This window comes from Epinephelus lanceolatus, chromosome 11 (genome assembly GCF_041903045.1).
Source record: "Epinephelus lanceolatus isolate andai-2023 chromosome 11, ASM4190304v1, whole genome shotgun sequence".
In the NCBI taxonomy this organism is placed as follows: Eukaryota; Metazoa; Chordata; class Actinopteri; order Perciformes; family Serranidae; genus Epinephelus; species Epinephelus lanceolatus.
In genome coordinates, this window is record NC_135744.1 from 11,162,615 (window position 1) to 11,184,076 (window position 21,462).

At 37.7% G+C, this 21,462-nt stretch overlaps 1 protein-coding gene and 1 long non-coding RNA gene across 2 annotated transcripts; one reads left to right on the forward strand and one right to left on the reverse strand.

The window, feature by feature from the left end:
• Positions 1–2,924: 2,924 nt before the first annotated feature.
• LOC117246514 (uncharacterized) lies at positions 2,925–3,906 on the forward strand. The gene is made up of 2 exons (XR_004500725.2): positions 2,925–3,006; positions 3,146–3,906. It is a non-coding gene; the product is annotated as an uncharacterized LOC117246514 (long non-coding RNA).
• Positions 3,907–8,466: 4,560 nt separating this feature from the next.
• On the reverse strand, positions 8,467–16,552 carry LOC117264498 (N-acetyllactosaminide beta-1,3-N-acetylglucosaminyltransferase 3-like). Its single transcript, XM_033638492.2, has 2 exons — positions 16,409–16,552; positions 8,467–13,148 (listed from the first exon to the last, which is right to left on the reverse strand). The coding sequence occupies exons 1-2, from the start codon at positions 16,414–16,416 to the stop codon at positions 11,993–11,995; spliced, it is 1,164 nt and encodes a 387-aa protein (XP_033494383.1). The 5' UTR covers positions 16,417–16,552; the 3' UTR covers positions 8,467–11,992.
• Positions 16,553–21,462: the final 4,910 nt, after the last annotated feature.

The following is a 21,462-nucleotide window of genomic DNA, read 5'->3' on the forward strand; positions in this document are numbered from 1 at the left end:
ACCATATACATTGAGGGGGACACGTGCCCCCCCCACCAATGCCCAAAATGTCCCCCCAATATATAACTGAAACTGAAAAACAAATATTATCTTGGAGGACATCACTGCACTTGGTTGACTATTTTTCTATGATCTTAGATGTAAATATTGCATGTTTCTTTCAGATAAAACACATTTTTGACTTGTGAATGAGTCAATGGAATTTCTTGCAATAATGAAAAAATACTGGCAATCATGTCCGCCTGGCACAAACCACATGTTTTGGACAACTGTGAAGTGACAGAATGTCCCAGCATCATGGTTCTTATATTGCCAGATTCCAGAGAGTCTCTCCTCTTCATATATGGCAGAATATATCATTTTCCAATTTGCTATGGTGAGATACATGTAAAAATGTAAGAATTTAGTAACATGGATTTGTTTTTTTTCATTGATATAAAAATTAATATAAAATACAGGCACATAGAAGGACATGAAATGATGGCAAATCTGGTTAGCCCAGATTGTCCTGGAAAAAAAACAAGATATAGCATGTGTATGTAGCCTTTATAATGACTGTGATATGAGCTTAAAAGTAAAGGCAGTAAAAAATACCCCAAAAACGCCTAGGGCCCATAGGGTTAAAAGCAAACTTAAATAAAAAAACTCACATTTTGATGTTTTTTATGATTTTCCTTTGATATATATGGTCTTGGTCTTTTCTCAGTCTCAACCTTCAAAAGTCTTGGTCTTGTCTCGGTCTCGACCTCTAAATGTCTTGGTCTTGTCTCGGTCTCGGTACTCTCTGGTCTCGGTAGTGTCTTGGTCTCACTTGGTGTGGTCTTGACTACAACACTATATTATACTGTACTGTACTGTACTGTACTGTACTATATTATACTATATTATACTAAACTGTACTGCATTATACTGTACTGTACTGTACTGTACTGTACTATACAATACTATACTATATTATACAGAACTGTACTGTATTATACTGTACTGTGCTGTACTGTATTATACTATACTATACTATACTGTACTGTACTGCACTATACTATACTATACTGTACTGTACTGTACTGTATTATACTATACTATACCATACCATACCATACTGTATTATACTGTACTGTACTGTATTATACTATACTATACTGTACTGTACTGCACTATACTATACTATACTATGCTGTACTGTATTATACTGTACTGTACTGTACTTACATGTTATTACATACAGAGCTATATCGGGGTTCTGAGGATGGTGGCATTTGGATAAGAATCATTGTAAAGCTGTATCACAGGATATGGATACAATGGCAAAAAGAAAAAAAAAGTCATTGGCACACAAAATAGAACCTTTGATTTTATTTTCATTTATTTATTTTTTTAAAGTAACAACGAGCACACAGTGCTGGTACAGAAGAATTCTTAAATAACAGTGTTAAGTCGCTTAGTGGCTGTTCTGTGTTGCCTGCAGTCACATGGTGGGCTCCTTGCTGGAGATAATGACATAACAGCCACAGGCTGAGGACCAGTTGATTCTTCCCTGCTGTTTCATATGTGCAGCCTCTGGTTGAAAATCTGATTGCAGATCTGTTTTTTTATAGCTTCAGCACTTTTGATACTAACAAATATATAACATAGATTTAAGTACTATATCTAAGTATCAAGACTGTCAACATTACATCAAAGTAGTTTTCCATACTGAGCTCACCACTATGGCTGTGGTGGGAATTATTATCTGAGATCAATTTCACTTTAGACCTTTTATTCCACAACTGGCTTCTCCAAACTACCTGGGGTCAACACAGCCAGTCTTTCTCTTTCCTGTATTCCTGTGGCCTTGATGTTTCCTCCCCTGCATGCTGCTGCAAAGAGACTAATAGAACATTTTGATTAGGCTGGTACACACATTGACTCAGCCCAGTATGTGCTAGAACAACAGTCCACTCTGTTGTCCACCCTGAACAGTAATGCTCAGTCACTTTGTGTAATGAGGAAGCTTAACATACAGTACAATCGTGGCTGCAGAGGGAAGTCCAGTGAGTGAGTTGTGATGCATTTGACCAGAGAACATGAGGAAGTTACACAGCTCTGTGCAGAGTACATTCTGGCCGTTGCAAAAAAATGTGTGTAATGTTGAGCAGTGTGGCAATTAAAAAGTGACAGTAATAGTTTTCACAGAGTGTTACTTGGAAGTTTAGGAGTCCAGACATAATGGAATCAAGTGCATGGACTGAGTGCTGGGTTGGTTACATAAGTTGACAAAAAGTTGTTGGCTGTTCCGTGTCAAAGCAAATATCCTACACCATGGGAGGGCTCCTCTTTGGCCTGATCCTTGTGGCTTTACTGCACCAGGGGGTACACTGACAGTTAGACCATCAATTAGCAATGCTGACTAAACACTGACACTGAAACAGGAAGGAGCAGATGATGGCTAGTGACAGCTGATAGCATAAAGGGAGACACTCCAAATTTAGGGAAAAATATGTCTGATGTTGCCATTAATGGAGATACCGTGTCAAGAACAGACCACAGTTCTTGATCTCATAATGTAGTGTGAAAACAGTACTCAAGTATAATCTTACCATAAAATACAATCTATACTGATCTGAAGTTGCTATTAATGAAATCTCACAAAGGAGGCTACTACTTCCTTGATTTTTAGTATGAGAACTGCACACGCAGTTCCATGAGCACGTTCTGAACACAATGGTAAGAACACACATAAAACTGTTGAATATGTCTCAGCAAGCTATTATCTCTAAAGCTGTGAGCCACGAAAGCCTTCGACAGCATTTCACAACCATAACATGTTGACACTTTATTTCCACATATTTCCTGAGAGCTAGCTTTGCAGTTATCTTCCTTGTTTTGACTTCCTCTTTGCAGCGTCAAAGCTCAATGGTCAAACGGATTGTCTTGTGCATCGTGTCATCATTGTGAACTCTTGTGAGAGACAGAGGAGCGTTGCACTCAGACTCGTCGGCTTCACCATCAACAGATCTGAACATTCAGGTAACAAATTGATGTTTGATTTATAAAATGTGCTGTACAAAAAACATTTTTATGTAGAAAAGGTAATATGTGCATGTTTTTATGTTTTTGGTAATGTGTGGTTGGAGTGGTTCCAGTGTCTTGTTCATTTATTCCACAGAGCCATCTTTCATGTTGTGAGATCAGGCCCCCCACTTAGTGTATTTGACAAGCTGAGTTGGACACTCTGTATCTCTGAGTGTCAGTTTGTCAAATACCCCAAGTGAGGTGTCACTTGTCTACAAAAGTAACCCATCCTGGGTGCCTCTACGGACTGACCAGTCAGCTCTGCAGGGTGGCCTACCACACCAACGAAACTGGCAACACCACGGCAACGGGCTCAAAACCCTTTTCTTGTTAAACTTTTAAGGATATAGAAAAGGAACGAAGTTTATCAGTGGTTAAAGTGCTTTTTATTTTTAAAAAAGTGTTTTGACACAAAATGCATCCAGAAAGTTACAGAGGTAAAAAATAAGGTTGTGAAAAATACTGTATTTATGTTTTTGTTATATTATGTGTATTCACACACTTCCATGTACTGGAAAAGAATATTGATTTCTACATGTCTGCAGTGAACAGCTTTTCATAAGCCTGCATATCTGTAAACCCATTTCTCCCATGGAGCGTTTTGCTAAATTGTTTTGTTCAGCGGTGATGGAAATGTCCTCTCCCTGCCAACATTTGGGAGCATATGTTTTTTAGTTTCACTTGTGAATATTGGACTTTGACTTGCAGAGGGGGAGAGAGTAGCCCAATAAAATACACAGTGCCTCATGCGTCCTCTGAATCTTTTACGGGGAATGTATGGGTGATTACATGATCTGCCAAAATGCATCAACTGTGTATAATAAAGATGAATGAGGTGTCATTTTTACAAGCTGATTTGTGATCTCTTAATACTAAAGCTGCTGGAAATGCTGCAGACAGAAGCTTATCATCCAACAGACGACACTTATCGGTCCGCCTTGCATTTCCTGTTCCTGTGGGAACCTGCTGTATCGCTTGCATGTGTAAAAACTAATGTTTGTGCCTGTTTGACTTTTTAATGGCTACATTTCTGCACACAGAATGGGGCTTTAGTGTCATAAAGGTTTTTAAATGCACTAAATTGCATGATGTCAGTGGGCAGCACATACATACTACTATACTACAGTGCATCATTGCATGAGGAGGCTGGTGTTAACACATGCTGTAAGTCGTGCACTCTTGACTGCGCTCCATCTACCATGTGTGTTAGGCATGCATGGTATAAACAAAATGATGTGGATGCTGTGCAGTCGTGTTCTATCTGCACAGTGTTTTGTGTGACTGGCAAAGATGTTGTTTTTAAGGCACTACCATGAACAGTTCTATTAATTGGCTGATTTCTGGCCTTTTGGACATTTGTTTTACTCCAGAAAGAGTACTCACAAAATCACATTGTTAAGCTCTGCAGCCAAAAGACATATGTTGCTTTTATTGATTTCCAGAACTTTTTCTGAAGGTTGTCCAAATGTCAAGTTGTGCTCCACACAATAACTGAGTCTTGTCCGGCCTCCAAGGCTGCTGGATGTGTTCTTAAATTAACATTGTCTGGAGCAGGACTTTGAACAAATGTTTGAAAGCCACCTGAATAACTTGGAGAGTGTAAAAGGATCTTTTATATCTTTCTAAGATCAGGGCCCCATTAAACACAGCACAGACATCAACAATTGGTGCATCTTCTACCTCTGTGGGAATGCTTTCTGTTGTACTCAACTGACTTCATTGCACAAGAGCAATGTGCCTCTAAAAAGGCTGCAAGATCGTACATTCCAGTCATTATTTGTGTCACTGCACCTCTGTTTGCAAGATGAAGTCCAAACCACACCTGCAATACTACCTGACATCATTGGGAATTGCATAAAAAGTGTCACTGTCTTCTCTGTCAGACATACAGTGTCAGTCTGTTGCACATTTAACATTATGAGCTTCGTGTAGGAAATTGATGAAAATCATAAATAGTATTTGGTTTCATACTGTCGCTACAGTCCCAGCTCCTCTATATTTCTTCAATATTTCCTGTCGCCTTTGCTGTCTTCCGTCTTGCATTTGTTGCTGTAATGTTGCCAGTAAGTGGTGGTAGAGCTCTACCCTTTGATTTGCTCCTTACATGAGGCCAGTTTTACATTCAAGAGTCAAACATTGAGCACATACACAGTCATACTAACATGTTCAGTTTGTCAAATCATTTATTCTTTACTGCAATGAAAAGCTTAAATCTACAACAAACTGTATGTTAAAGCAATGCTGCCCCACCACAGGCTCACAGATAGAAATACAATACACAATCTTTCTCTATGACATATGGATTTACTATTACCTACCATATGTAAATCAGAGATATCTAGAAGAGATAAATCCATCTACAGGTAAAGACTGAACATTTTCTACATTGTGATATATTCATCCCCCCTTTTTTGTAATTTATACAGTCTACTTGCCAGGAAAGTGCCCAATGATTATTCATAGAGGAGCATGGGATAAAGTTAAGACACTGCAAAAATATTCTGAAATTAAGGTCATATCTGTGTGTTAGCATGTGATATACAGTGTGCAACAAGAACATATGCATATGACACATAATCAAGTGTCTGTGTAGATATCTGTCATGCAGGTTGTTAGTGCCAGTGTTTTAGCTGTTAGCTTTAGGATAAGCTAGTTCATGACTACAAGAGTCTGGGTTAGTGGTAACATCAACAGCCAAGTAAGCAAACAACATGCATGCAAGATCACAAAAACACTCAATAAAAGACAAACACAGGGGTGTCGGTAGCGTAGTGGATAGTGCCAGCGCCCCATGTACAGAGGCACCTGCCTCGCTGCAGCAGCTGTGGGTTCGATTCCAGCCTGCAGCCTCCCGCTGCATGTCACCCCCCACCCTCCCTCTGTCCCCACTTCACACACTATCCTGTCCATTAAAGGCAAAAGCCCATAAAAATAATCTTTAAAAGACGCACATGCACACACAATGTTAAAAAGTCATATAAGTGTTGAATAAAAAGCTTTCAGTGTCTTAAGTTTTCGCCATAATCACAATGTTACATTTCACCCCAGTGAGTGTGGGGTGGGTTAACATTTCTTGTAGAAGTTTTATAAGACTTTACTATTTGTAACCCATAAAAGACAATTTACAAATGTGTACCAAGATCCACAAATATTTCACTATCCACAAACATGTCATTTTACATTTGTGTTGTGTGTAATGTCATATCCACAAAAATACAGACTGATTTGCGAATGTGCATAACTTACTCTGTAAACACATACTTTAATTGCACATAAAAATGTTACAGGCTGTACAAATGTAAACCGTTTCACCGCAGCAAATACAAACGATATCATATTTACGCATTTGTGGATCCATTTTTACACATGAAACTGGTTTTGTACATTTGTGGATACTTCCTGTGAGTTAGTAGGTCATGTGATATTTGTGTTTCCTTACTGTTTGTTTGTGTAATTTTGTCAAAGTCCTACCACAGCAGATCTGTAGAAAAACAATCTACAAATGTGAAGTATAATCATCGTAAAGCTTGTATTGGACTTCATGGGCATAATGTTAGGAGTAAACAGTATGTCCTGTGTGTGCATACTGCATGCAACAGCACATGCTTTTTAAAGGCAGCTGCAGTACTTACTAAAAGTAAAAAGAAAAAGTATGCAACCCTCTATCTAGCACTAGCATCCTTAACAATAACAACAACTGGACACAAGGACAGAAGTCAGCCCCTATTATTTTCAAGAGAGCGTAGGGAAGTTGTGCCTGTCAGTATGAGCACATATTTCATGTAATGTTAAGCATGTGTCAGTAAAAATGGATCATTTGTAAGGATAATATTATCACAGTGGTGATGCTAATTTTGGGTAGCACGTTAATAGTAATTCCCATTAAGTGTTAGCATTGAGCTAATTGAATAATTTGACACAGGGCTGCAGTGGTGGAAGAAGTACTTAGATCTTTTTCTCAGGTAAGAGCACAGTAGAAACAAAAAGTAGAGGTACTTACCATGCGGAGCGGTCCATTTCAGATCAAATAAAACTACTGATACATTCATGTGTTCACATGCTGATGCTGGTAAATGTGTTATTAGTTTGAATCTGCAATCTGAATCTAGAAAGGTAACAAAGCACATTTACTCACAAGTACTGTACTTAAGCATAATTTTGATGGAGTTTACCTGAGTATGTCCATGTTCTGCTACTTTATTCTTCTACTCCATTACATCTTAGGGGGGAATATTCCACTTCCTACTCCCCTACACTTATCTGATACAGTTAAATACTAGTTCAACTGCAGATTCAGACGAATAAGACATGTTTGTGATAGGGAAATATTTGTGGATCATGGTACACATTTGTAGGTTGTCTGCTGTGGGTTATAAATAATAAAGTCTTATAAAAACATCCATTATTTCTCACCTTGTGTTTGAGACTAAACCATACATTTTCTGTTTGTGTTACAGAGATAACAGCTGCACCATTTATTAACAGACACATGTGATTAGTTTGTGTCAGATTTTAAACACATTGGCTTTAAAGAACGAGAAAGAGATACAGACAGAAATGTCAAGAATGTTACAACCATCCCTCATCTCCCCTACCAACTAGTAACCCATTTCAGTAAAGAATTCATCATGGGACTGCCATGGCAGCACAGCTTTAACTGTGGACATTTATTACAGTAAAACACTGATGAACATCATCATCTCAGGCCTCAGCAGTTACGTCTTAAGTCTGTGCTGATTAGATAAACTTTTAGACTGATTCATTTATCAACAAGTAAATTAGTCTCAATTGGTATTTTTAAAAATGCCTCTAAGAACTCTGAAATGCTGTCTGCTTCATTTGTGACACTCATTTGTCTAATTTAAAAGGTGAAAAAGATCACAACAGCAGCAAAACGTCAGGTAATAGTTACTCCCTGCTATTTCTTAGAAACCTTAATACAGAGGGGGGAAATCATTTCTAAGATGTTTTCTTACTGGCCTCGACACAAGTAATTTGAGAATTATGGGATGCTCTGTGTTGGTTCCAAAGATTGCAGATACTGAACGCAGGCCACCATATGGGATCAATTTTAGATATTAGGGGATAAATAAACTGTTTAAATTTGGGATTGATGGTGACTCCTCTCTGTAAATCAACATGAAGGCTTTTGCAAATGTATTGTATTACACTACAAAGCAAACAAACCCGGAGCAAAAGCGTACTTTAGTATAATGCATGTGCACAATGAGGCTCTGATGGAGGTCAGCAGAGTTAAGGACACAAAACTGAATTAAATACTGTACATTTCTCACCATACAGAAGCTTGAGAAAGAACTTGATTACTGAGTATTTCCCCATCTGTGTTTCAGAAAATAAGGTGTCGAAATTCTTGCATAATATCCAATAAATGCTTCACACATAGAAAAACCTGAACGCTTTGTAAGAAGATTTTATTAAGGAGGAGATACAAACAATACAAAATATGTTTGCATTTAGAACTCCATAAACCATGACTGAAGGCTACAGCAAATTTATCACACGGTCAGTCTTCATGTTCAAGGTTCAGTTTATTCTCAAGAAAACTGGAAATGACATTGTTCCCAACCAGTCCTTAATACCAACACACAGAGGATAGATATGTGAAATAAAACCATACAAAACTGCTTTCCATAAAAATCTGCTGAAGGAATCATTTGAACAACAATAAGAAAATCAAATCAGGAGTAAAAGTAGTCTTAAAAATTCCAGCCATTGTCCTGCAAGATCCACTGTGGGATGAAAAAGACATCTATCTATTTTGTGTGGTTTCATCTGCTGCTGCGCTCAGTAAAACAATGTATATCCATACTGCATTAGTTGTGTATTGTAGATAACTGTGATCTGACCTCTAGCTGAAGCATCCTGTCGACACTCAGTCTAATTTAAAAGTGTCAGTCTGAATCAGTGCGATATCATCATTCAGCAGAATCACTGATGTCCAAAAGTGGTGTCTAACATTTTCACTGAAAACGCTGGAGCACAATGCAGAGATGTATCATTCTTCAAAATTTTTCCTCCAAATCCGGTCAGTGAAATCATCTAAAATGTGCACAAACAAACAGATAACCCAGCCTGAATGCAAAATCATACTTACTTCAAATGGAGATATATTTGCAGGATCAAGAAATTATTTAAACTTCACAATGAGGTGAAAGACATTTAGAAAAAAAAAAGGTTTTTTGGGTTTGAAAGATTCTTTGCTTTCACACAAATTTCGGAGCCACTTTTTTCCATTTTCAAATGCACCAAAGTCTGAAATACATTTGTAATGGAATAAAATACGCATTGAAGAAAATGAAAATTTGTAGCAGCAGGAATGTCTTTTAGAATTTAAAGTTTTATCTCCACATCTTTGTATTGGTTAATAGTAAAAGTACACTTTGCAGTGCAAAATTGGATTTTCATTTTGATATTTGATAAATTTCTCCTGCTCTTAGAGTTATTTGAATTCTTTAGTGATGTGGTTTGGTGAATTTTGCCACAAAATGAACAGCAAATAATAAAATATTGACTTCTCAACCCTCCCAATCCATATTCTAATGTGGCATTATAGTCACACTCTAGATTTTTCATTCAGAGAAATTACAATCAGAGGGTCTGAGACCAGTTCAGATCATAGATCTACAATGGGACTAAAAGAAGTGTTGCTCTGCAGAGAGAAGTTTTAGCAGGAGCCATCATGGAGCAGAAAACTGATACAACTGCGAAACAGCATTGCTTGTGTCATCTTAAAGGGTACTTAGAAATAATTACCAATATATTTATGAAATTAATAAAATGAAAAACAAATATATACAGATATAGCAAAGTGTAATCTTTGTCAGCTGTGTGGAGCATTAACACAGTCAGGACCTCAGTGAGACAGACGTGAAACACTGTTGCCATTAAGGCCCCTTTTCTATTGCTAATTCTGATACTGTATAATGACAGAAAATATTTATAGAAACTAAATATAAGTGTATTTTCTTTAGTGTATAATCACCTGAAATTATGAGTCGCTGTGTTTTTGTTACCTTAGAATAAGCCGTTTATATCTCCACAGGGAGTGGGTCCTTGTCGAGGGAGAAGACCATGTTGCACTGCCATGTTTCTACAGTAGCCCAGAATGGACAAACCAAACACTGACTCTGTAGGGCCCTTCATGTTCTCGCATTGGCCACCATAGTTTGCGGCCCCTTAGTGTCGAGCAGTGTCAGGAAATCGCTTATTTTTTAAACTTGAAACAGCTTCATTCAGTGTTTTTACCTGTTTACATTGGTGGGTCCATTTGTTTTGGAGAGAAAGAAACCTCTGCAGATACTGCTTTATTTAGCATTTTTACTGGTTTAAATCCACAGGTGCATTTATTTTAGAGGATTTAGAGAAGATTTCTGTTGATAATTTGGCTCGCAGTGTCTGGATCAGAAAAAAGGTGTGCGCACATCAGGTTATCAGATAAAATAAATATGCACATGAGCAGGTGCTGGGCAGGTGGGCAGTCTGTGGAAGAAACACTGACATGTAACACAAAACTGCTTTATTTGGCATTTTAACCGGTTTTAGTCACCTGGTCTGTTTGTTTGGAGAGGAAGAGAAAACATCCCCAAAACAATAAACACTGAGGGAATTCTGACCAGGAGAAGTTTCAGCTGGTTACAATCTGCAATTCTCAGTGCTAGATGCTGCTAAATCCCCCTAAATCTTACATACTGGACCTTTAATAATTTAAACTCTAAACATACTTTTGGTGAGGTACATTTTCAGTCAATGCAAGTTTGATCAGTGTGCTGTAATTCAAAGTAATTTATTTTTCTTATGTAGGCTATGCTTGAATGGCACTATTTATGGATGGAAATAAATTTTGATTTAAAAAAAATTAACATTTTTGTAGCAACATATAGAAGCCCACTGCATTCACTAAATAAATAAAAAAACTGACACATTATCTCGTAATTATGAAACAAGATCTCGTAATAACGAGATCCTGATGTCATACTACAATAAGGCCTTTCGCTGATACTGTTACAACGTTAACGTAAGCTGATTTGTAAAGTGAGTCCACCGAGAAACACAAGGCCGGTACTTTCAGAATAAAAGCATTATATCTGTAGACTATGGAAGCGCATTGAGATAAGTCGCAATTACGAGATCTTATCTGAAATTATCTGATCTGATCTTATCTCGTAATTACGACATGTTGATTTTCTTATTTATTCAGTGAATGCAACGCGCTTCCGTAGCTACTAAAGCTGCCACTGATTCAATATTATTGACAACAAGTTCTGACAACACTGTAATATACAGTTTTTTTACTTGACTTTTATATATACACACACAGAAGCACTAATGATGGCAAGAACTGACGCTTAGTACAAGGTCAATAGAAGCAGGGGCAAAGAAACAAATATGATGTATCACATGACAAATGTAAACTTTGCATCGACCTGTCTTGTTCATATTGTGTTCACAGAGGCAACATGGACACAGGCACCCAAAATACCTAATTCCAATATGCAATCACCCACATGTTTAAACAGACACATATATGCCAGTCCAGAAGTTGTGTAAAGTCAGAAGAAAAAAATAAAAACCTTAATCAAATGTCACTGTATCACAATATATGCACATATACACAATCACAAACACACTTGCATATGTAATAATAATAATGTTCACTTCCAATTCCCATTTCTGTTTTGTTTCCATAGTGTTTCCATAGTGTTTCCTGTTATGTACTCATGAAGTCCTCTGTATAAGCGAATTATCAGATTCTTGTTTATCACCTTGTCCATAGTCAGCAGGAAGAGCCTTTCTGAATTACAAGGTCGTTTACATATCTGCTCCCAATCTGCATGTTTCTTTAAGTAGTGTTGTATCTGAAGAAAACTAGAGAAATCCATCCCAGACAAGCATAATTCTTTCTGTAGATGTTTATATGATTTCAAAGTTTCCCTGAAACTACAGTTCTGTTGTGGCATTTCAGAAAGGGGTCATTCACTCTGTGCCACATAACATACATTTCCGCTGAAACAAATCTGTGAACAAGTAGAACGTCTCGATAAAAGCAAGGGTCAAATCTATCTGTGTAACTGGTGGGGATGTATAGTCCTGCTGTCCTCACCCCCATGTGGGAACTAGGACCAAGTCCTGCTTTAGCCAGGCATTTCCCCATGTAAACATCATCAATGGGAAGCAAAATGATGTCGTGGGACATACTGTATATGACCAAAGCTGTGTAGCCAGATAAGAGGTAGCCCGCACCACCACAGTAGGGAGGATAATCCTCTGACTCCTCCACCTGAACTGGAATATAATACTTACTCTCAGGCAATCGAATAGGCCCAACACCCTGGATCACATGGCCGGTAAAGAGGTGCTTGTCTCCATTATTGTCCTTGAGGCTTTGGAGATACTCAACCATGTTGTCCGTGTGGGCAAAGACGTCATCATCACCATTAAACAGGAAGTGAACATGTGGACAGTTTCTTTCCATCCATTCCAGGAAGAGCATCTGCTTCAAAGTCAGGTTGTAGAATGAGTCATTGAAGTCCCATTGGAGGATGTCATTATATTCGCGTTGCTCCAGCTCGAGGACTTTGTTCAGTCTCCATTTCTCAAAACCATCATTTGTCACTCCTGAGATGAAGATCCTTTGGATCCGCACGCCATTTTGCTTCCGCTCTTTAGCCCAGGTTTTGCGCAGCATCTCTCGGCGGTCATGGTTGGCAGGGGGGCTTTTAATGACCAGTAGAAGGAAGACTTCTGCAGATCCACTAGCTCCTCCACATTTATCAGGAATATCCAGTATCATAGGGAAGTGTCGACAGTGCCGATAGTACAGAAAGTCTTGTATATTACCAGGAAGTGAGGAAAAGTCTGTGATGTTGGCAGCAGACATATTTTGTTTGCATCTTGGCCAGGAGTAAACATAGGGGGTACTTGTGTTGGGTGGCTTTGTGCGATTGCCATCCTTTCTAACATGTAATTGGCGGCGGATGGTACTGAAGTCAGTACAAATGATATAGAAATAAACAACCATGAGGACGGCTACCACCGGCATGAGGATTCCTGGTCCTATACTTTTCTTCCTTAAAACTCTGCAATAACAAAAAGAAGTTTTCTCATTAACTTGTCTCAGTCTGACATAATAATTCAAAGACTAATATTAGAGCACTGCAAGTTCAAGTTAAATCAGCCTAGCTGTAATTAAAGCTGGGGTAGACAGTTTAATCTCGGCATCACTGGGCAACAATCCCAGAATAGACTTTGAGCGTATTGTAATTCAAGTGGTCTGAGAGAACACCAGACTTCTGCACCTCAGCCTGGCTCTTTTTTAAGTCTTTTGAAAATCTACCCTGAACGGGAGACTTCGGACTGAAAGACTGTTAATCATCTTAATCACTGCTCATGAACTGCGGTCAAACTGTTAAACTAGGCAGGGCCAGTCAAACAGAAATTAAAACTTTCTAACTTAACAGCTAAACAGTACACTAAAATATAATTCTGAAAACATTTGGGATGACAAATAGGTAATGCAGTAACAGAATCTTGATTTATATTTGATCAGCGCTGCATGGTTTGACACTTCGACCGCAGTTCAAGAGCAGTGGCTGGCATAATTGACAAGGCTCCTCGACTCTGATTGGTTGTTTTAATGATTCTTGCAAAAGCCACTAGGAGCACTAGGAGGAAGCAGATGAGCATGTTTTATTCACAGATTATCTGCCTCATGTACTTCTGTCAGGATATGAGGACAGTCATATTTGCTATGAAAGTTACCTACTGTAGCTTTAAAGGTCTAGTGTGTAGGATTTAGGGGGGTATACTGGCAGACATGAAATATAAGTATGTTTTCTTTAGTGTATAATCAACTGAAAATAAGAATTGTTGTGTTTTCATTAACTTAATGAGCCATTTATGTCTACAGTGATAGAGAGACCGCCATGTTGCACCGCCATGTTTCTGAAATAACTCAGATCGGATAAACCAAACATTGGCTCTAGAAAGGACCACTTGTGTTTTCATGATGGCAGGTGTAGTTAGCCCCTCCGCGATGAGCAGTGTTGGAGAAACACCAATTTTTTTTTAATATGTGAATGTGCTTTATTCAGTGTTTCTACCAGTTTAAATCACTGGGTCAGTTTGTTCTAAGAGATAATTTGGCCCCTGCTAAAAACCTCCTGAATGTCTGGATAATAAGGTATCAGAGAAAAAAGGTGAGTACACATTAGCAGGTGCTGGGTTAGCACACACTGATTTGTAATGTGAAACTGCTTTATGCTGTGATTTTACCGGTTTTAATCTCCTCAGACGTGTGTGGATATTTTGGTGCCCGGTAAAACCTCCAGAACAATGAAAACTTCCGTAATACTAACCAGGAGAAGTTTCAGCTCTTTGCAATCTGCAGTCCTCACTGCTAAAACCCCCTAAGTCTTACACACCGCACCTATGAGATCCAAAAAACGGACATTCATCCAGTTCATGGTGTATCTGCTTTGCATTTTGCTCTAAATAGCAAAAATTTGAGATGCTGAAAACATGGGCTCATTGCCATCAGTTAAGTGTGGGTTCCTCTGTGAATAACCAGGTCTTTCAGATTCAAGAGTAAATACAGTTAACCTTGTCTTAGAACCTCTGCATGTTAACACAGGGTGCTTTAATTAAGTGTATGAACAACTGACCAAACCCCGTTGTCTTTCTGTCAGTCTCAAAAAGACGGATAAAAATCGTTAATGATATCTCAGATAATTTTGATGACATGGCCATTGTATGCCTTCAACTTCACCCTTTACGCAGTATCCTAAAGAGGGAATTTTGTTTAATCACCAAGTTGTGTTACAAGATGTTGTAATTATTGCCCATGTAGTTATTGCTCTATGCAAATACAGATCACAGCTCAATGATAAGTAAGAAAGGAAAAAAGAAAAACAAATAGCATTTCATCTGTTGGAGCCTTCATGAGACTAAAACATAACATCATTTGATTGTATATTATTTATCACTTGTAGTATTTCTGATTACAGTACCTCTCATTCTGTGAAACTGGGAGATACTTTTTTCATAAAGTAGCAGAAATTGAGCCTGGCAAGAGGGGAATGACTAGAGAAAAAATGTGCTGAGGGCAATTTATCACTCCAGGCAGAATCCAGTCAACTACTGAAATGGCTACACATCTGCTCAGAGTGGGTGGAACAAACAGTATGTAGCACAAATAATTATCTCAGACATTTAGTCAGAGGGTAGTACCCTGACCTTCTCTCTAGTTAGTTCCACCATGAAGTTTTTGTTTTGAGTAAAATATCTCAAACTAATGGAGCACCATGAACACATGTTTCTGCACATGTTTCTGACAGCAAGGAAATATACATAAAAAGTCTTTTATCAGCAACACAAAACAAAACAAATTTTGATATTTTTAAACGATAGATTATGTAAAAACAAATCAGGATTAGAATGGAGAGGGGCAATAGCTCTGGGGGAGTGAATACCTGAATACCTACATTTCCTGTTTTGTAGCATTCAATCACGACCATAGGTTGTCTAGCATTTTGTGTGTGTGTGCAGCAGTACTGCAGTCAGACAAGGGCTAACGAAGGTTTTTATAAATATTAACATTAAAACTAAACCCCCCAATAGCGACTTTAATATCTGTGTCTCCATCAAAATGTCTAAAGTGTTAATCTGGCTCTCTTTTTCATTCATTAAATATCTAAGACCAAACACATAGGATGAACTATTCAATGGGTCAGTTAGAAATAAAGATGACGTAATCAGAGATTTCCCATGAAGTCGCTCCTATATTATAATTCCCATTGAATTATCAGCACTAGTGGAGGTTGGTGGACTTTATGAATGATACTACTATGAAGAGAAGGATTTCTGTTTTCTCGTCTGCCTCTACACAAATAGGCTTTGTGATTGGATACAAAGTATCACTGATTTTTCTCTTTTTTCAAGGTGGCTTTGATGTAATTTTTCCATTGTTTTGTTGTTTTGCATAAATTATGGTAATGTTGAAACATTACAAGGCCGCAGAAGAAAATGTTTTTCATTATAGCCCCAGTATTGAGCAAGCTGGATATAGTTAAAGAGCAGCTCGTGTTAAATCTCAGAAAACATATATAATATAAACTATAAGTTAATGTTGTTTTCTTTGAGAATGAATGAAGAATTAAAGCTTTTGTTATCAAAATGAAATCCATCCTCCAAACTCTCTGCTGATAAAATATTAACACACATGTAAACATCTAAGCTATTTATTTTACATAGTATAAGTCAACCCATTTTTAAAAAAGTAATGACATTCAGAGAAACATGTAGCACCCAATGACACCAATCTTCATTTAACAATAATTACCTGAGCATGTTGGCTGTTCAGTGCGAGCGCTTGGTGGATATCCCTCTAACAGTCAGCAGACAGTCAGAGTAGGTTGGGATGGTAGTAAATGTAAAGGTGATGAAGGCTGCACAGGATGCCTCTGGGGCCCACTTTTCTCCAGGCTCAGCCAATCAGGAAGACTCTACTCTGAATGATTCAAAAAGTGTGTGTGTAAGTGAAGACCTTGCCTTTCTTTTATGGTTAAGTTTAGCAGTTTGTTGAGATTGTTACTGGTGAAAGCTGGGAGAGAAGCCTGGAAGTCACTGCTGCCTGATGATGTATTTGCCTATTACCTGACTAGCTAATGATAATTATATTCACTGTAAGTAAATATAATGTGATACTGTAGCACCCATCACACCCATAACAGTCATTACCTTGGCGGGTAAAAGTGGAGGTGAAGGCTGTGGTGGTAGGTGGAAGGCAGGTAAATTGTGAATGCAATCAAAGCCATAGGTTACATTTTAATTAACGGCAGTCAGTAATAATGATAATAAAGACAAATTCCCTCTTTAACAAAGGAGGCCCATTTGTTCCCAACCCTCCCCCTCATGATCTCACCTGTTCTCTATTCTAAGGTAAACCTGCCACCCCCAGCCACCTCCTCCTGCTGAACCTGCCACAGGAGCTGTTGATCCAGTTTTACACAGCAATCACTGAGTTTGTTTCTGTACGTCAGCCACAGTCTGGTTTGTATCAGCCTCCAAACAGGGGCAGGAACAGGCTGCAACAAACAAAGACGTCTGCAGAATATCATTAGCACCAACCTGCCCACCCTCCAAGGCGTGTACATGTCCTGAGTCAGGAAACGGGCAGGGAAATCCTCTGCAGACCCATCACACCATGGGCACGTTCATTACAACACAGTTTTATTAAATCGCAGTTTAAGAGCTACATCTTAAGGTCAAATGTCCTTCATTTTTAATAAGTCCTCCTGGTTAGAGGATTATAATAGAACTTTATATTTGTGGCAGATATTTGTAGAGCAATAGAGGGGTAGAAAATAAGAAAATATAAAGGTAAGAAATTAAAAACATACATCTAAGCATGCTGTATATATTGTATATGTCATATCCACCTGCTTCATGCATATAAACCAGTTACATTAATCATTCATTGTCTACAAATGTAACTGTTGTTTCTCATACTCTTTTGTATATATTTGTATCTGTACATAGTAGTTAAATGTCTATATTTTACTTTTGTTCAGCTTTGATATATTGCTGTGTATGTATTTTGAGAAATTCCTTGGATGTGTGTCAGGTACTTGACCAATAAAGCTGATGTAACACTTTATGCTAAGGTACACAAAAAAAGAGTAGTTATGAGTCACTAACTATTAGTTAATGGTCAGTTCTTGTGTGAGTCCCAAGCAAGTGTCATACAGTTGCTAATCATTCGTTAATATATACTTGACTGATAATGACTGAGAGAACTTATGTGGAACGAATGAGTCACTATTGGTTAATAGTGATTTCTTGGTAACTACGAATCAAATGTGATAGAGTAGCTAATGAAATCTTTATTTGCCACATGTAATAACAGCGTAATCCAAGTAAAATGTAATCCCGCCAGCTCATTCAGATTGTGCAACAGAAAACCTCAGTAAGTAACATTTACCAGTAATAAACAAATTAGCGACAATATGTGCATGGTTAATGGGTCACCAGAGGTCCCACGATACGATATAATTAAGTCACGATACAATAGTATTGCGATTTAGCGATATGCTGAGTATTGCGACAAAAATTGCAATTTTGATACTTTTTTTCCAACTGCAAATTGCAAAGGAATCCTTTGTCAACACTTGTTTTATCTAATAAGGTTTCAGTATTTTTTATTGCAGCAAAATGTATCTCATGGACTGAAAAACCAACTGATTTAATTATTTTTGTATTCTACCCCAGTTTGATTTTTGGTCACAATATTAATGATTTGTATATTAAAAGAATTGACACTTGGCTTTCTTGTATCGATACTATATTGCCATGCAAAATATCACAATACTATGCTGTATCACTTTTCCCCCACCCCTAGTGGTTGAAGGGGCAGTGACCCTATCCAGGAACCCAGTTATTAACAAAATAATATCTAAAACTATGAGGTAAATCTGTAATCTCATATTTCACTTTTAAGACAAATGTACAGATTTGAAGAATATTAATGTCAAAAATAGTCAACAATTGCTATTTTAATAAGAGAGGTGCACTAGGTACAGCAACCTTAAAAAAGGTCACTAATTTAACACACTGTTTCTGCATAAGTTGAAAAGTACTGGTCCAAACAATATTGCGGTATTTGAAATAGGGAGAAATTAAACTATAATATAATGTTAATAAACACATATTGTGTACAAACTTTAGATTTTTCTGAGTATCCCAAGAGATACTGTATAGTGACCTTATTGCAGACAAGACAAACCTGTCTCTCCAGGAGAGGTCATCATCAATCATTATACCTAAACAACAAAGTCAGTGAAACTTTGATTATGTCTGCAACATGAATGTAAAGTTGAACATGTTTACTGTCATGCCTCTTATTTCTCTGCAAACATCATGAAATTAGACTCTTTAACATTTAGCAACAACTTATTTGTTTGAAACCAGGTTGAGTAATAGACAAGATCACGACTTAATTCTCTTGTGAGACTTGTTGAATCTCCATTAGAGAGAAAAAGGCCAGTGTCATCTGCAAGGAGCAAAGGGAATATTGCATATTGCATTCGATACAGCTGCAAGATGATTAATATAAATTAGGAATAATAACAGTGCCAATATGGATCCTTTCAGGACATCGTGTCACATTTCTTGTGAACTCATGACCATTAACAAGAACACATTGTTTTCTATTAAGAACATAGTTATAGAGCCATTTATAAACATTACCATGACAGCCACATCTATGCATTTATGAAAGTAAAAATCACTAAGTTCCAAAAGAGCCATATAAGTTGCATGATTTTTACGAAATCCCTACTGATGATTGTAGAGAATATTGTATGAGTTCAAGTCGAGGATCCTTTGATACACCAGTTTTTCTAAAATCTTCAAAGAAATATGGCAGCATTGAGATTGGCTGATAGTTTGTAAGGGATCCTGAATCCCCTGCTTTGAATAGTGGAATATCTTTAGACATTTTTAAGTCAGAAGATATAACACCAGTTTCCATTGATAATACAAACATAAATGTTAAAGGCTCAATAATAAAAGACTTTTTTATTGAGGAAGAGCAAATACCATCATGACCCAGAGCTGAATTTTTAAGTTCTAATATAATATCATTCACTTCATTAAAGTCAGGGAAATCAAAATTGCAAAAAAAAAATCAACTATCAATTATCTTTTTTGGTGAGAAAGCAAAGCAATAATTTTCCATCAGTTGGGTGAAGTTCCTCCTCTCTGAGGTTCAATTTATGTGATCTGCAGGCTGTCAAGCTAAAGAGTCCTTCAACAACTTGCATCACTCCTGCCACTGAAAAAATCACAGAGAGACAAAGATGAGAATATGAAAAATACAAACCAAAAAGTGGGCCGAGGACAATCAGATCAGTTTAACAGCTGCTTATAATCATAGCGACACACACTTTGACTTTTGGCAGAAATCACCATTTGTAATAAAAAAGGCATGTTTGTGACTTTTTTTTTTTTTTTTTTAAAGTTTTTCAGTTGCTAATGTTTGAAGTTTTGCTGTTTCACTGAGTTTCAGTGACATATCTTTGTCCAAAGTGAGCTAACTTTAGTTGTGTTGCTTATTAGGTCATACAGGACCCTGTCATATTAGAATAGGTACCCAGTAGTCAAAAGATACAGTATACATTCTTTAAATTCCTCGATTGTTTTAACTTATAGAGTGTGCCAGTAAACCCGGAACTCCATTAGCGCTTTTAGCACTTCCGGTTCTCTCGTCTAAAAGTCAATACGTTTTTTGAATGGGATTTTGGTAAAATGCCTCAAATAAGGTCTGTGGTTAACAAAAGCCTAAGCGAGTTTCAGGTTTTGTTCTACGACATAAAACACATCAGTAAATACCCTACTTGTGAATTTTGAAGCTTTTACGTGTCGTAAAAAAGGCGGTTGCTAACAAGATGCTCAATACGACTACAAACCCTGTTGGGGACATTAAACATCATCACCCCCGAACAGGCGAGAGTGCTGGCAGTCCGCCATTACAGCTTCTTATTTAGCTTAAACAGTCCGATTTCCCCATTATACAATGTTTTTAAAATAAAGCGGCCGAAATCAGTTGAAAGCTTAGTGGCGGTGACGTCAAGAGTCATGCGACCGTGGAGTAGTCATGTAGTCTGTTAAAGCTTAATGTTAGCTTTTTACTTCTGGCGATTGCATTTAAGCTTCAAATGCGGTATGAAAAGTGTTCATATGTGAAGATTATCTCGCTGAACAAAACCTGTAAGTATCATAAACTTGTGTTAGCCACAGGGCTTATTTTCTGACATAATCCAAAACGCAATGCAAAAATCACATCCACTTTCTCTTCCGGGAACCAGTGCGATGCTAAACTTCCGGATTTTGACGTCAGCCCTGGCACACTCTATACCCTAAGTATGAACTGCTCCTAGCTGGGTGCTCTCTGCATTAGGTGTCAAAATACAACTTCTCCACTTTTACAAAGAATGCTCCCTAGCTGCATTGTTAGAATGTCAGACTGACTGACAAATCAGGCATTTTAACGTCATCATCTTGGGCTCGTGGAAATTGTGGAGTGCATTTTTCACTAACTCTTGAAATAAGGGCACACAACTAACACTGTTGTGTACACATCAAATAAATTTATATCTACCAGAGAGGAAAAGTTACACTGGCTCAGTATTGTTGGTCTATATCAATGTCCCTTCTCCTTACATTACTTATCTTGGAGAAATGATCCCAGTGCATGGCCCATAGCAACATACTTATACTTAACTGATATTTACAACTATTTGGTTAAATCGCCAGATAAGACCATCATTTAAGCTAACAAAGATCAAAACCAGGCCTTTGTTAGCTTCAACCTCTACAGTTTGTCTGACCAAAAGA